At 42.9% G+C, this 17,758-nt stretch overlaps 1 protein-coding gene across 3 annotated transcripts in view; it reads left to right on the forward strand.

Moving 5' to 3' along the window:
- Nucleotides 1-17,758, forward strand: part of XYLB (xylulokinase) — a 144,474-nt gene that overhangs the window by 97,721 nt on the left and 28,995 nt on the right. For 2 of the 3 annotated variants that reach the window (XR_015734132.1, XM_087893096.1), the window contains exon 16: nt 14,362-14,420. Coding sequence is in view for 2 of the 3 variants with exons in the window: in XM_087893096.1 (XP_087749222.1) it covers nt 14,362-14,420 (59 nt within the window). In the remaining variant the exon portion in view is untranslated. Of the gene's footprint in view, nt 1-1,301; nt 2,409-14,361; nt 14,421-17,758 lie in introns of those variants that run through there. The other variant, XM_087893097.1, reaches the window with a different exon arrangement.

Genomic DNA, 17,758 nt, shown 5'->3' on the forward strand with positions numbered 1-17,758 from the left:
AAAAAATAACTAGGACTTAATATTTGTAAATAAAACTTTGCTCATTTTTTTTTAACATCGCGTGAAAATTGTGATAGGAAGAAATTTGTATTATAAGAATGGAAAGGATAGCTTTACCCTGACTTTGATATCTTACAACTTTTTATTTTATTTATATCTTTCTTTTGTTACCTGCTAGTCAAGGCGGCGAACGTATCTAATATTCCTTCCTCCTCTTATTTTCCCCACTTAACCTTGTGAGATAGGCTGGACTGAGAGACAGTCGCTGGCCCAAAGTTATCCAGTTGGTTTTCATGCCTAAGGTGGGACTAGAACTCACCATCTCCTGATGATTGGTCCAAAGTCACCCAGCCACTTCCAAGCCTACAGGGGACTAGAACTCACTGTCTTCTTGTGTAGTCTTCTTTGTAAGTATTGCAGGCTCATTATGAATCTAATGAGCCTGCAAGACCTACAAACCACCAAACCTAGTTTAAGTATGGTAGCTAATCCTCTGCCCACGGCAGGCATCCCAAAGAGAGATTCACAGAGATCTGCTTGACTACCATGCCTTGTTTGCATCAAGGTCATGAGTTTCTACAAGTGGTTCTCAAGTTACAACCATTTATGTAGTGACTGTTCAAATTACACCAGTACTGAACAATGTGACTTACAGCCGGAAATCACAGGACCATTGCAGCATCCTCATGGTCATATGATCAAAATTCAGGCCCTTGGTAACTGGCATGTATTTATCATGGTTTCAGCATCCCAGAGATATATGATCGCCATTTGCATCCTTCCCAGCTGGCTTCTGACAAGTAAAATCAGTAAAACTCTCTTAAGTCAAACTCAGCTATTGGAGATGACATAGGTACCTTCAACCTGTTTGACTTCTCCATCTGGTTGATTGCCTTGGCATTTCCTGGTGTTTTGCCACCTAAGGATTAAGACTGTTCAACCCTGGTTTTCCTTTTCAGGGTCAGCTAAATTATCGTCACTTCTTGCAGATGGGATGACTCATTTGGTATCCAAGGCTAACTAGGTGCTGCTGCCAAATTATCCAAGGTTACGTACACACAAGCGTCTGTCTAAGGATCGAGAACATCTGGTTGGAAAAGAAAGTTCTAGTTGAAGGAGTGGAGAATGAAAAACAAGGGACCAAGTTTGGGGACAGGAGTGGGAAGTCTTGTCTCCGGGTACAGCAGTCTGCCCACAATTTTCCAGAAACTCTTAATTTACAGTCAGCTTACTATTTGTGGGTGTGGGTGGAATTTCACACTTTGCTCTAATGTCATATTATGTTTCTTTTCTTTTCTTAGAAAAAGGAGAAAACTTTTAGGTTTTGTGGATAAGATTGCTGAAGAAGTCTTGCCGCGTTGTGTATCAAGTTGCTGTACTCTATCCCAAAACACGAATCTTCCATTAAAAAAAGAGCATCTAATTTTAACTTGGGAGCAGAGGAAATGTCTTTTCAATCAGGGCATGTAGTAAATTGAATGCCTCTTGTAAGCAGGTGTTATTGTGTTATATTTTCATCAGAGCTGCTGGGAATAAGTTGGAGGGAAATGACAAAGTGAATTGGACAAGAAAGTGGCGGAACTTGATGAATAATTCAAGGCCGCCAGGCAACAAACACTGATATTTTCTGAAAGGCGAACCACTGTCCTTGGGTTAGAAACAGATGATGATATTATTTTTGAGCGCTGAATCAGATTCCCAATGCTTGTAATACCTGTGCATGGCTGATCTGGGTAGGAGCCACACCTTACAGCTTGGCCAACCCGGGTTGAAGGCGCCATAACTTAAGCTGTTAGGATAATATCACCAAATACGACATTGAGAGATATCTCATAGAGAACCAGTTTGGTATAATGATGTAGCACCAGTCTAGAAAGCAGGAGGCTATGAGTTCAAGTCCCTACCTAGTCACTGAAGCCAGCTGGGTGACTTTGGGCTAGTCATTTTCTCACACAAGGCTGTTGTAGGGAAAATAGGAGGAAGAAGGAGTATTATCTGTGTTTGCCGCTTTTGAGTTATTTGTAAAAATAATAAAGGCAGGATATAAATAAAGGCAGGATATAAAGGAACCTGAGTGGCGTAGGAGGCTAATGCTTCCTTCTAAGGCAGCATTTAACATCCAGCTGCCTGCAATTACTGCGAGTTCAATTCTCACCAGGCTCAAGGTCGACTCAGCCTTCCATCCTTTCTAAGGTGGGTAAAATGAGGACCCGGTTTGTGGGGGCAATAAGCTGACTTTGTATAAAATATACAAAAGTATGAAGGCTATTGCTTAACGCATTGTAAGCCGCCCTGAGTCTCTGGAGAAGGGCGGCATATAAAAATAAATTAAAATCAATCAATCAATCAATCAATCAATCAATCAATCAATCAATCAGTCCCCAAATAAATCTGTCTATCTATCAAAATTTGTCTATCTGTTTGTGATCTGCCTATTTATACCTGTCAATCTATATGTGTCTGTTCATCTATCTATCTATCTATCTATCTATCTATCTATCTATCTATCTATCTATCTATCCTATGTATCTACTAAAATAGCACTAGTGTAACTGTTAGTGCTGAGGCTGCATTTAATGGGTTGGGACAAAGCCTGGAAGAGAGAGACGTATCACTGCAGGGGGCAAAGCCACCCCATACAAGCAGATGGGGTTCAGATTTTCCATCTCCCCAGTTCTTTATTTAGCAATATATGTACCGGTAATCTTCAATTTAGGGCTATAATGGAGCCCCTCTACCACAGAATTGCAGAACTCAGCTTTTCATGCTTAGCATGAGCCATAATGGTGGCCAAATAATAATCAGCAAAATAGAAGAGAAGGAACTGGAGAATGTAACAAAATACAAAGACCTGTAAATGGAAATAGAACGATTGTGGCAAAAGAAAGCAAAGGCGGTACCAATAATAATAATAGGCACCTTGGGTGCAATCCCAAAACAGCTGGGGCGCCACTTGAACACCCTCGCCATTGACAAATTCAGCATCGGTCAATTGCAGAAGGCAGCTTTACTTGGAACAGTTTACATCCTGCGATGTTAACTTTTAAAACCATCAAACATCCACATCTGCCTTTCCTAGGTCCTCAGGAAGGAACATGATGGGTGGATAAAAATGCCAAATCCAGTCTGAACATCTGGCTGAATGTGCCTAAAGGCAATAATGGTCCAAAACTTAACAAGTTGGGCAATTTATTTTATGTTTTATTTATTTTATTTTATATTTTAGTTTTTACTGTTTTACTGATTTTTTAAATAGTTTTAATGGTTTTGTACTTTTAGAATTGTAGGCCAGCCAGGTCATTTGGTTGAGTTGCGCAGCTATAAGAAATTGAATAAATGAGTAAATAAAATAAATACCAGCCAGGCAGAGACAGTCCTCAACTTATGACCATCGTGGAGCCTTCCCATTACAGCTGTAGTTTTGTCACTGGGTCAGTTCCCATTTGACTGACTCAATTTTACACCCTCTTGCGGGGGGGGGGGGGAGGATGCTAAGTGAGCGCCATGATTGTGCTCACTTAACAATAGTGAACTTGTTATTCATTATGAAGCATTTTTGCTGTAAACTAGAAGTGAATACCATTTTTTGATTAAAAAAAATACCGTGGGATGTTGCAAACAGTAGTAAACGCAGGCTGGTTGCCAAGTGCTCAATATGCTGTTACATAATTGTGGGGGTGTCAAAACTTTGGAATCAGGTTGTAAATATCTTTGGGAGGAGGGAATCTGTGGTAACTTTGAATGGTTGCTAAGCAGTAGGTCGCAAGTCGAAGACTACTTGTGTTATTTATTTACTGTTTATTTGAATTTATTTGTATCTCAACATTATTATTTTTTTACAAATAACTCAAACATATCGTCCCTCCTCCTGTTTTTCCTACAACAAGCCTGTGAGGTGAGTTGAGCTGAGAGAGAGGAACTGGCCCAAAGTTACTCAACTGGTTTTTATGGCTTGTTGTTGTTAGTTGCGAAGTCGTGTCCGACCCATCGGGACCCCATGGACTACGTTCCTCCAGGCCTTCCTGTCCTCTACCATCCTCTGGAGTCCATTTAAGCTCACGCCGACTGCTTCAGTGACTCCATCCAGCCACCTCGTTCTCTGTCGTCCCATTCTTTTTTTGCCCTCAATTGTTTCCCAGCATTAGGCTTTTCTCCAGTGAGTCCTTCCTTCTCATTAGATGGCCTATATGCCGCCCTTCTCCGGAGACTCAGGGCAGCTTACAATGCGTTAAGCAATAGCCTTCATCCTTTTGTATATTTATACAAAGTCAGCTTATTGCCCCCACAAACTGGGTCCTCATTTTATCTACCTTAGAAAGGATGGAAGGCTGAGTCAACCTTGAGCCTGGTGGGATTCGAACTTACAGTAATCGCAGACAGCTGGTGTTAATCACAATGCTTTTTAGTCTGCTGAGCCACCAGGCTCTTCCCTGGTAATCTGTGGTAGCATGAAACTCCTCCCACTTTTGCACCCTTGTCCAGCCCATTGCTGAGGATTATCCTAATGATATGGATGAAACCCACAACAGATATCGCCTAAGTCTTTTTTCTTTGCACGTTCATGTTTTCTTTGGCAACCTGTCAGCTTTTGCTCCATTACCTATTAAATGCCCAATTTATTCGAGGACTTTATTTTATTCATTGTATAATTAACCTTGTTGGCCTACTCAGCGTTCTGGACTCCTGGAAGCATTATGATAGAGAAAAAGAGAGCGTGTGTATGTGGGGTTTTTTGGGGGGGAGGAGTCAACATTTCATGCTATTTCTGGGAATATGGAGAATATTGATAATGCGTAGGAATCTAAAAATAGAGACTTGCATATGAGCAACCTATTCTACACAGCCTATTCACGCTTCCCACAGAACGTTTGACAGCTGCCAAAGGAATGTGTCTTCAAGGGTGAACACGGGTTGCATGTCTATTAGCAAGAAGCAGGCGTATGGAAAGGAACTGCGGCTACTTGCAATTATCTGGGGCTATCATCTCCTCCCCTCGTATCCATTTATAGATCCCCTCTGTAAATCTGGAGAGGATTTTCTTTTATTTTAACAAAATAACACAGTTGGAAGGAACCTTGGAGGTCTTCTTTGTCCAACCCATTGCTCAAACAGGAGACCCTATACCAGAGATGGCTAACCTTTTCTGGACTAAGTGCCCAAAGTGTGCGCCCCCCCCAAATGCGCTTGCGTGCCGCCAAACCCCCAAAATGTGACGCGCACACAGTCCCCGCTCATGCGCCCCTTCCCCCACACATGTGCACACCCCACAGTGCCCTGTCCATGCGTGTGCACCTCCACATTGCCCCACCTCTGAGCATATGCGTGTGGCCTTCCACGTATGTGCCCTGCCCACACGCATGCACAGGCGGCTCTCCGCACACACCCCACGCATGCACAGCAGAGACCTGAAGACTAGCTGGCTGGTGGGAGCCGCGCACACATGCGCAGCGGAGCTGAACTTGGGCGACGCTTGCATGCCATCAGAGAGGGCACTGTGTGCCGTCTCTGACATGCGTTCTATAAGTTTGCCATCACGGCCCTATACCATTTTGGACAAATTGTTTGTTTGTTTGTTTGTTTGTTTGTTTGTTTGTTCAACTTGTATGCCGCCTTTCTCCGAAGACTCAAGGCATCTTACTATGCGTTTAAAAACCATATATTAAAACATTAAAAATTAAAACATTAAAAACATTAAAAACTCATTCACACCATTCATGGCCGGATCTCGCCAGATCACAAAGCAAGATCAACGGCCCCAGGCCTGCCGGAAAAGCCAGGTCTTCACCGCTTTTTGGAAGGCCAATAGTGTGGGGATGGTCCGGACCTCAGGAGGTAACTGGTTCCAGAGAGCCGGGGCAGCCACAGAGAAGGCCCTCCCCCGCAGGCCCGCCAGCCGGCATTGTTTAGCTGACGGGACCTGGAGGAGACCAACTCTGTGGGATCTTACCGTCGCTGGGAGCTATACGGTAGAAGGCGGTCTCGAAGATAAAGTAAAGGAGATTGAAGTTGTCCAATCTCCTCTTTAAAAACCCCTTTGATGGAGCACCCACAACTTCTGGAAGCAAGTCATTCCATTGATTAATTGTTCTAGCTGTCAGGAAATTTCTCCTTAGTTCAGATGATTAGTTTCCATCTATTCCATTCATTGCTGCTTGTCCTGCTTTCAGGTGCTTTGGAGAATATGTTAATCCCCTCTTCTTTGTGGCAATCCCTGAGATATTGGAACACTGCTCTCATGTCACCCTTGTTCTTTTCATTAAACTACACATGCCCATTTCTGCCACACTTCTTCATAAATTTTAGCCTCCAGCCCTCTAATCATCTTTGTTGGGGTTTTTTGACACTCTTTCTAGAATCTCAGCATCTTTTTTATATTGTGGCAGTCTAATATTTCTCTTATTTTTGCATCATGGGATGCAAAAGAGGCAAAGGATATATTCACTGTACAGGAAGGTCACCCTAGGTGCATTTTTTGGCCTCTACCAATCTGGAACACTAGCCTTTTGAGCTTTCTAGAAATTCCAGATGTTGAAACTGGAAGGTCTGGCTGGAAAGTGGCTAGTTTAAAGAGAGCCATTAGCCTTTCCTCCTTTTTTTTAATTGTCTTGCAGATGTGAAATGCCTCTGGATATTTCATTTTTGCAACACATGTCAAAAACGCAATATTGTTTTGAGGGCTTGGCAGCCGTTGAAAGCTTGGCATCTCTTTCAAAAACCTCTGGAAACTCACTGCAACATTCCCTACTGTCATTGATCAAAATTTTGACATTTGGCAACCGGCAAGTGTTTACAGTGGTTGCAACTTCTCCAGGTCATGTGAATGCCATTTGCAAGTTTCCCAGATGGCTTCCAACAAGCGCAGTCATTGGAAAAAACTGGATTCACTTAACAACTGCATGATTCGCTTAACAATCGTGGCAGAAAAAATGATGAAATTAGGTGCAACTCTGTTAACACCTTGCTTAGACATGGAAATTCTGCTCCCAATTGTGGTCTCAAGTCAAAAACTACCTGTAAGGATGTGCTGGGGAGTTGTGGTTGTACAGGTATTCCTCGACTTACGGCCTCAATTGAGCCCAAAATTTCTGTTGTTAAGTGAGTTTTGCCCCATTTTACAACCTTTCTTGCCTCGGTTGTTAAGTGAATCGCTGCAGTTGACAAGTTAGTAACATGGTTGTTAAGTGAATCTGGCTTCCCCATTGACTTGGCTTGTCATGTGGTCGCAAAAGGGGATCACGTGACCCCAGGACATTGCAACCGTCATAAATATGAACCATTTGCCAGGCATCTGAATTTTGATCACGTGATCATGGGGATGCTGCAAAAGTCGTAACTCTGAAAAGTAGCCCTAAATCAGTTTTTTTCAGCGCCATCGTAACTTTGAACAGTCACTAAATGAAGTTGAGGACTACCAGTATATACATTTAGAGGGCATCTGGTTAGGGAAAGCAGTGCATAATTGGGATTATGGCTTCTTTCCTGCTCTTAGTTAAGATGATAAATTAGATTGTGTAGCTTTCCTATAGGCTGCTGGATTCTATAAGCTAAATTTTCAAGCTGTAAGTATCTTCTGGTTGCTAGGCAACAGCAGCATCCAATTCTGAGAATCCATTCGTTGAATAGATGACTACCACCTGGTTCCTGCTGAAGGATCCATCATCTCCCAATCTATATAACCAGGCCGACAGAAGTGTGTTTATTCTTACAAAGAGTCTTTTTACTCGGCTGCTGGTTTCCAAAAGATTAACATGTGTATCATGGTTTCTAAGCTGCATGGGAGTGATGGTTCCTTGCTTAAAACCTGGAGAAGCAAAAGAGATTTTAATACGCCTTGCATAGACCCAGTTTTAAGGCAGGGTCACTCATCTGGATGCTTTTCCAGATGGTGGGACCAACTCCAAGTAAGGAAGGAGATTAGGGATGGCACAGAAACTCCCCCCCCCACTTTAGCTAAGGACCAAAGGCCTTCTTTAGTCTACTACACTGAGATGTACAGCTCTTACCTTTCTTATCTCAGCTGCTCAAAATGCTAGCTCAGCAGTTTTGCAGCCAGAGAAGGCAGAGCAGTGTTTTCAAGGAAGAATTGAGATGCTTTAAGCCAGGGGTGTCAAACTTGATTTCATTGAGGGCCGCATCAGGGTTGTGTTTGACCTCGGGGGGGGGCAGGGGGTGTGGCATGGCCAAGGTGGGCTTGGCCAGCTTGGCATCATTCGTGTTAGGGACACCTATGCGGGCCCAAGTGCTCTGCCAGTGAAAATGGACTCCCAGTCTCTGTTTTCGGCTGGGACTGCCTCCTGCAACCCTCTGCCAGCGAAAACGGAACTCCCAATCTACCGTTTTCACTGGCGGAGAGTTACAGGAAGCCATCCCAACCGAAAACAGAGATTGGGAGCTCCGTTTTCACTGGCAGAGGCACCACGGGCTGGTCTGCTGTTTCCAAGTAGCCCTGTGGGCCACATCTAAGCACCCCATGGGCCGGATCTGGCCCGCATGTCTTGAGTTTGATACCCCTGCTTTAAGCTGTAGGAGAGATGGGACAGTTAAAAAAAAAAGGCTGGAAGGAAATGTTGTGATATCACTCAACTTCCTTTTGTCAGGTGTGGAAGTATAGCTCAAGTCTTTGAGCCAGGAACGCAACCCCCCCACCATCCCACCCCAAGAAGACTCCCCTCCCCCCATCTGATTATTTTCTCCTTTCTTCTGGTCTTCTGGAGTAGACAATCTGCGAAATTCAGGATTGAACTGTGGGGTCCTTGGTGCTCTCTGAAGTTGGCTATTTTCTTGCGGATGTTTTATTGCTCTACCAAGTAACATCATCAGTGCACCTAGTTGGGCAATGACACATATACAAGCAAACCAAGCTTAGAGAGCACCAAGGACTCCACGATCCTCTGTATTAGATTCTAGATTATTATTGTGGCTTTGCCCGGACTTCAGCTCTTCCAGATATTGATATTGTTGATCAAGGGAACTTTTGTTGAACCAGGTCTCCCTTAAGTCAGAATGGGACAACTTGGTGCAGCCAATTCGTGCAGCCACGCGCTGTGGACAACTCACCGCAGGACAATTCAACAATTCAAGTGTTTAAAATAATAATTTTTTAAATAAAAAACCTTTGCCATTCACATTTCATTTTGTCTCTCCTTTTGCATCCTTTCTTTAATGATTCTTCCACTATTTCTTTGATATTAGTGTAACTCTTGTCCTGCAGTGAGTCGTCCTGTGGCGAGTTGGCTGCAGTGAGTTGGCCATGCTGAGTTGCCCTCGATCTGGGGTCTACAAGCTTAAACACTCAAAGAGCCATTTGGACCCGTTTCCCACAGAAAAGAAAACACCAGGAGCCACAAAACCCTCCCCATGCATGACTATTTCTTGAGTGGCCACAAAAGTAGCATCTGTAGTTGAATTAAACGTTCTGTTTTCTTCTGAAACTTTTCTTGGATTTATCCATGGTTGGCCTACCAGGGGTTGAAAAGCTCAATAAATCACATGCCGGCAGGTGTCGCACATTGGTGGCTGTGACGCATATTTTGAGTGACAAGGAGCTGCAGCAGAGGTGTGAAAGACCCACATGCAGCTCCAGAGCCGCAGGTTGCTGACCCCTGCACTAGATAAACCCCCCTTTAGGTATTGAGTGCTTGTATTACTGTATTTCTGGCTCCTGTTTCTTGGCCAGGTGCTGTTTCCTGAAGCACGGGGATTATCTCAAGCTCTCCTGGAAATCCCAGATATATGTGAATCCTAAGAAAGTGTGATATCGCTGCTAATGTCTTCCCTAGTTGAGATAAGTTGCTGCAGGCACAACTCCTACATCCTGAATCACAACTTCCCGCTTCTTTTCCCAGAATGCCGTGTGCAGGTCTGGTAGAAAAGCACAAAGATGCTTTGGAGGACCAAACCGTAAGAGATGGTTTCAGTTGCGGTTTTGCATGTTTGTTTAGTTCATTTAGTCTCCTGAGAGTAGTGGTTTCCAGAGGTTTCCCAGTGACTTTTGTAACACCTTTCTACAAATATTGGCAATCTTCTGCCACCGCGTACGAGTAGAATTGAAACTTGTTTTCTCCAAGGGATTACCGGGTCTGAACGCTTCAGTTATTTATTGACAGTGAAGTGGAACCTAATGGCTTTTTAAACCCAATTTGTGCATCGTTGAAATTTCTGATTAAATTTATTGGTGGATGACACTCAAACTCTCAGCACTGGTCTTGACTGCATTGGGAGTTCCTGCACCAAAGGAAGCCGGAGGTTTCCGTAGGGGGACATTTGCATAAAGAAAGGTAAGACTGTGATTGAAATCATCATCTTGACATTCTTGTTCCTCCCCCTGTGGACAACTTCGGAAAATTGAAAGAGGCCATATGCAGTTTGGTCATGCTATGCCCGTCAGCCTTTCGAGCAGGGGTGAAATCCAGTAGGTTCTGTAGAACCGGTAGCGGAGAACTGGCAAATGCCACCTCTGGCTGGCCCTAGAGTGGGGTGGGAATGGAGATTTTGCAATATCCTTCCCCCAGGAGTGGGGAAGGAATGGGGATTCTGCAGTATCCTTCCCCTGCCACGCCCACCAAGCCACACCATGCCCACCAAGCCACGCCCACAGAACTGGTAGTAAAAAAAAAAATGGATTTCACCACTGCTTTCAAGGTAGCCCAAACAAGAAGCGCATTCCAAAAATATGAAGTCCAACCTTATTGTAAAGTTACACTAACAGTTTTTCAGGTATGAAAGTGCAACACTTCCTCCCACACCATTTTAGTCCAACAAACTAAGGAGAGGGTTCTTTCTGGGATGTTTGCCATGCCCGTTCTTTCTGCAGGCTCAGCTGTCTCTTATCTGTCTGTAGTCTAGTTCTGCAGCTCTTCCTCCTTTCACACCACATCCCATGGCAATGTTAAATTAGGGTAATGTACAATGGTGAAATTCAATTTTGTTTACTATTGGTTTTGTGGATGTGTCATGGCTTGGTGGGCATGGCTTGGTGGGCGTGGCAAGTGAAGGATACTGCAAAATCCCCATTTCCTCTCAACTCCTGGAGGAAGGATACTGCAAAATCTCCATTCCCTCCCCACTCTGGGGCCAGCCAGAGGTGGTATTTGCCGGTTCTCCAAACTACTCAAAATTTCTGCTACCGGTTCTCCAGAACCTGTCAGAACCTGCTGGATTTCACCCCTGGTAATGTAAAGCATTTTCTCCAACCTGGCGCCCTCCAGATGTGTGGGCCTTCCGTTCCTACATTCATAATATCATTTAAGGCCATCGAAGACTCTGGGTGTTGTACATGAGCAAAGCAATATTCATGAATGAAGGCAAATATACGTGTCCGAGGATAATGTTGCAGGATCCAATCTGGGTCGGTCATCAGAGGTTTACTCTTCTGAGCTTTCGAACTCGTGTTGGAGCCCATCCTCAGAGAACTTCTCTCTCTAACCCAAAAGTGCTTTTTCATCCAGGGTCATGGTTGTCCCAGAGGTGCTTTTTCAGGAGGCAACTGGACTTTCTGGTTTTTCTTTGAAGACGTTTCGCTTCTCATCCAAGAAGCTTCTTCAGCTCAGAGTGGATGGTGAGGAATAGTTCCAAAAAGGCTCCACACCCATTTGCACCACTCAGGTGACCCTGAAGACACATATAAACCTCCAGGTGGCCTTAAAGACTTGTTAAAAGAATGGGAATGACCAGCTGTCTGCAAGGAGTATAAATCCTTCCATTCCCCACCATGAACAAGCTTCTTGGATGAGAAGCGAAACGTCTTCAAAGAAAAACCAGAAAGTCCAGTTGCCTCCTGAAAAAGCACCTTTGGGACAACCATGACCTGGATGACTGAGGATCTCCATAAACATTTTTCTTTCTAACCTTTCTGCCTTTGGGAGCTACTACCAAAAATGGAATGGAGTGGAATGGAATTTTTTATCGGCCAAGTGTGATCGGACACACAAGGAATTCGTCTCCAGTGCATAACTTCCCAGTGTACATATTAACACCAAGTAATAGGTCATAGGTAATAAATCATAGTTACAACCATTAATCATAAGTTACAAGTTCCGTTAAAGATGGCGCTGCTATGACAGCCTCAGTGAAATGCTCTCTATTATCAAGAACACCGTCTTCTAGTCCAGGGGTCTCCAACAGGGGTGGGTTCTAAATTTTTTTACTACCGGTTCTGTGGGCGTGGCTTATTTTGTGGGTGTGGCTTGGAGGTCATGTGACTAGGTGGGCGTGGCTAGCTGGTCAGAGTCATTTCTGGAAGGTCCTCGCACTTACGACCAGTCCTCGCACTTATGACCCGACTCATTTGTTTGCTTTTAACACTGATCAGCTGTAGGGCGGCCCTTTGAAGTCCCGCAGCAAGAGTTTAAACAGTTTTTTTCCCTCTAGTCATCAGCTGGGACTCAGGAGGCAGCAATAGATTGGGGGTGGGGCCAAATAAAAGGTAAGAATAACATGGGTGGGGAGGGGAGAACCGGTTCAGTGACGTCATATCGTCACCGCTGCCGGCTTGGCCGAACCGGACCGAACCGGGAGGAACCCACCACTGATCTCCAACCTTGGCCATTTTAAGCCTGGAGGACTTCAACTCCCAGAATCTACTTCTAGTCTGCTTCCTTGACTTTCATGGGGAGGTAGTTCAGAGCAGAACTTCTGATGAAAACTTGGCCAAGTGGCACCCCTTAAGGGTGGTCCTTCTACTGCAACCTTTTTGAAGATTTTCCCCCACCCAAAAGTTTGGATATGTGCCTCATTTCAATATTATAGCGATTAAGGAAACTTTTGTTAGGTTACTGGGTCTCCATCACCCTTAAATTCTTTACCAGCAGGCTAGGACAAGTTTGCTGAGCGTGAAAATTTGGTGTAGTGGTTAAGATGTTGGCTTGAGAAACCAAGAGACGGCGAGTTCTAATCCTATTTTAGGCATGAAAAACTGGTTGGGTGACCTTGGACTATTCACTCTTTTTTAACCTAACTCCTCACAGGATTGTTGTTCTAGGGAAAATAGAAGGTGGAAGGAGAATTAGATATCTTCTCATCCTTGAGTTGTACAGGTAGTCCTCGACTTATGACCACAATGGAGCCCAAAATTTCATTTGTTAAGTGAGACATTTGTTAAGTTTGTTTTGCCCCATTTTACAATCTTTCTTGCCATAGTCGTTAAGTGAATCTCTGCAGTTGCTAAGATAGTAACATGCTTGCTAAGTGAATCTGGCTTCCCCATTCACTCTGCTTGACAGAAAGTCGCAAAAGGGTATCACAGGACCCTGGGACACTGCATCCGTCATAAATATGAACCAGTTGCCAAGAGTCTCAATTTTGATCAGGTGACCAGGGAAGGGCTGCAAAAATCGTAACTCTGAAAATGGTCATAAGTCAGTTTTTTTCAGTGCCGTTGTAATTTTTGAACAGTCACTAAATGAACTGGTGTAAGTCGAGGACTATACCTGGTGTATGAAAAAAAAAATGGCAAGATAAAAACCTGAAAAACAAATTCTAAGTTGTTGCAATGCATTGTAAAAAGTTGGCAAAGGGTGCCTTGGCCTTTGCCAAACTTTCCTTGGCATCTGATTTAGGAGGAATGCTGAAGACTACCATGCTTTCTGGATGTTTGCTGCCTTATTTATTTATTATTTTATTTTATTAGATTTTTATACCGCCCTTCTCCTGCTGGACTCAGAGCGGTGAACAGACAAGAATAAAAACATCACATGCAAAATTTAAGATTAATTTTAAAAGAATTAAACAAGTTTTGGCCCAATATAAAATTTAAAACACCCCAACTAAAATCAATTAATAATTAAAAATATCTAAGGGGGGGTGGGGTGTCAAGCCAGCCCAGCTTGATGAAATAAAAAAGTTTTAAGGGCATGGCAAAAAGCACGGAGATCTGGGATCCTACGTATCTCCGGGGGCAGGTTGTTCCAAAGGACAGGTTTGACAGCTCTTCTTTCATTTCTTTTTGTACACCTGAAGGCCCTACTGAGGGAATAAGAAAATAAAAACAGCAGTGTAAAATTAAGCCAGTTTGGCATCTCCCACACTTGACAACTTTTAAGACTTATGGATTTAAACTCCCAGAATTCCTCAACTATGTAAACGGTGGGCCTGATTATCAGTGCCTAACTTCATTGCTTCACGGGGCATCTGAAGGGTCAAGCCAAAATTCAGAACCAGAATGAAATCCTCTTCGCCAGACCACCTGACTTGCCAATATCCAACCCTCTAAGCCAATTAACAGATGTGTCAGCTTTTGGTATTTTCAGTACCATTATTAATGAGTTCTATCATTAAGAAATTGTAGCCTGTTATAATTTTCTGTAATGTAGATAGGATCTACATTACCTACCTCCATTAATTTCATTTCTTCTTTGCTTGTAGTGCCAACCACAAAAATCTTGGCTACCGGCGGGGCTTCCCATAATAAGGCAATCTTACAAGTAAGTGTGGCTTTTTTGCATTTGAGATCAGCGTCCAGTGTGCCATTTTAGCCAGCTGGTGAGCTCTTGAGTGAAAAATCAAAACTAGGGAACCAAGGTCTTGAGTGGGCAGAGAGAGCCTTAGGAGGAATTAGCCAGCAGTGTAATTTGCGTAGGAGATGTTTACATGACCATTTGTATGAAAGGACATACAGGATTTACTGTCCTGGTCATCTGTACATCTCCAAGGTAAAGATCTTGTCTGGGGCAAGCCCCAATTTGTCTGGAAGACTACCATGGAAACTTCCAGTCAAATTAGATCCTGCTAAGCACCATCTGCTGTTCAGCACCTATTATGTGTAAATATTAGATACTAGATGGATTAGGCAGGATATGATAGCTGTCTTCCAAGATTTGAGGGGCTGTCACAGAGAAGAGGGATTGACTTATTCTATAGGGCACTAGAGCAGGGGTCTCCAACCTTGGCAACTTTAAGAGTTGTGGACTTCAACTCCCAGAATTCTCTTAAAGTTGCCAAGGTTAGAGACCTCTGCACTAGAGGGCAGGATAAGAAGGCCAGGGTGGAAGTTTCTAGGGATCCACAACCTAGAAGTAAGAGATTAATTTTTATTAATTTTATTTCTTATTCATTTGTAGTTCCAGATTTTCTGACAGAGCAGTTAATTAGTGGAACAGTTGCTTCCAGTTGTAAGTGCTCTTGTCCCTGGAGGTTTTCGAGAATAGCCTGGACAACCATTTGACTGGGACAGCATAAGCTTTGAGAAGAGGATTAGCCTAGAAGGCCTATTCCAACCTTATGATTCTATGTTTGTACAGTCATTCAAACCTGATCTGTGATTTTGGAACTTTAGAATCTGTGAGAGTGCAAATATAATGTATTATTCGCAACACTGACTGTATGTACCCTGCACAGAGAACTGGCACTTCTTGACAATTTAAGAAGGGACTTGAAAGCAAGATAGTTTTTTAAAAAAGGGCCCTTCCTAAACTGTTCTCTCAGCCATGGTTTCCTGTTGTCGGTGTTGATGAAGTCCAGCTCATCCACACTTGGAAAGAGGCCTTTGGCTTCACGTCATCAGTTGACACATCGTGGGACTGTGACATGACACCAAGAAGAAAAGGTTATGTTAATCTGTAGCTGGAAAACCGCAGAAGTTCACATCTTTAGATTCCTAGAAAAGGCAAATTAAAGCAGATGCTTTTCAAAGTCAAGAACTGGGAATAGTCAATAAGCCACAACTTTATTGGAACCTTTTGCTATTGTCTGAGTGTTACTACCGTTGTGTATTACAGTTGTATTTGGTTGCAGCTGTCTAAGATTCTGTAACATTAGCCTCTGCATCCTGTTAACTAAAAGCAGTTACAGGTAATCCTCCACTCATAACCACAATTGGGATCAGAATTTATTTTGCTAAGCAAGATGGTTGTTAAGTGAGTCATGCCTGATTTTGCAGGGTTTTTTTTGGCGTGGTTCTTAAGTGAATCATTGTAGTTGTTAAATGAATCTGGCTTTCCCCTTTGATATGCTTGTCAGATGCTGGCTGGGAAGGTCACAAATGACAATCGCATGACTCCAGGATTCTGCAATTGTTGTAAATGCATACTGGTTGCCAATCCTGAATTTTAATCCCATGACAGTAGGGATGCTGCAATGGTCATAAGTGTGAGGACCAGTTGTAAGCCACTTTTTCTTAGTGCCATTGTTATTTTGAATGATCACTAAATAAATTGGTTGTAAGTCAAAGACTACCTGCATCATGTGATTGCAGGATTATAAAAAATAATAATAATAAAGATCTGCCCCTAATTGACCACAGCTAAGATCATAGAGCATGCAGAAATGATCTGTTGAGGATATAATTTCTAGGAAATTCATTTTATGGTTTTTGGAAGAGAAGGAACTCTGAAGGGTATGTTGAAGCCAAGTCAGCAACCCGATTATTTCTGCCTGATTAGCAGATGTCAAGTTCCAAACATTGCTCACTTTTTTTTTTTTTACATATTTAAACATTCTTGCATTTTTTTCCCCAGTGAATGTTTTAGGTGAGATTGAAGCAGTTCTACCCAGTTCTATGGCCTCCTTCCTTTTTGCTGCCCATAATTTGCAAGTTTCTAATTGTTCTTAGTTTCTCTATGGCCATGCTGCTGGGGAGCTAAGAAATTCAAAGGCCAGTATTTCTCAGTATTTCTCCAAAAGGTTGGATAGGGATTTTATTTTTTTCCAAGAATGGGTAAAGACAATTAAGATTTTTATGTATAAAATAACCATGTAAATTCATCTCGCTCTAGTATCTTCTCCATCCTTCCTCCTTAACCCTGTGTCCTGGTAATAGTTCTCAAAAACTCCTGGATTTAATTCAGTACTTTGTTTTCCCAGATATTATTTGCACATTCCAAAATTGGAAGGGAAATATTCTTTCATTGCAGGCTTAATGTGAAAAGTAGCCCAGATTTTGGCTATTGGGGTTCTTCCCAAATCCTGAGACATCTCTGACAAGAATAACAAGATCTCCAGCAGACTGCTCAGTTTTTAATAAGTGCAATATTTCTTTGGATCTGGCTTTTGATTAAAAACCCAGTTGCCCATTAGCTTGCAAGCCGCAAAATAGAATGCAGACAGTATTGGATAACTTTAAAATTCCATTCCTGCTCTTGTTTTAAGCTGATTTTTGGCTCATGCTGAATTGTTGCCAAGTGACGCATCCTCATGTATTTTTCCATAAAACTGGATTTATTTGATAGGATTTACAAAATCCAGGGACTGTCCATTGTCTATGTAGGCACTAGATTTATATTCCACCATTTTTTCCAAGATGTCAGGGATATAAGAGCCTTAGTGGCGCAGCCGACTAAAGCGCTGTTAAGTAGCACCAGCTACCTGCAATTACTGCAAGTTCAAATCTCACCAGGCTCAAGGTTGACTCAGCCTTCCATCCTTCTGAGGTAGGTAAAATGAGGACCCGGATTGTGGGGGCAATAAACTGACTTTGTATAAAATAGAACACCGCTTGGGGGGCCCAAAAAGCCCTACTAAGTAGGTATATACAAAAGTATGAAGGCTATTGCTTAACGCATTGTAAGCTGCCCTGAGTCTCCGGAGAAGGGCGGCATATAAATCGAACCAATAAATAAATAAATAAATGCTCAGATGAAAGTTTCCCTTCATTTTATCCCAACCACAACCTTATTGCCTTGAAGTAGGCTGAGAAAGAGCAGCTGGCCTAAAGTCACATTGTGTTGTTGTGTTTATAGGCCAGAAAACAGTCACTGCAACATTAGATTAATTTACTTTATTGTTGTACAGTGTAGTAAAAGAATCTTGAAAGCCTATAGGACTT

This window comes from Pantherophis guttatus, chromosome 4, assembly GCF_059756535.1.
Source record: "Pantherophis guttatus breed Tessera chromosome 4, ASM5975653v1, whole genome shotgun sequence".
NCBI classification, from domain to species: Eukaryota; Metazoa; Chordata; class Lepidosauria; order Squamata; family Colubridae; genus Pantherophis; species Pantherophis guttatus.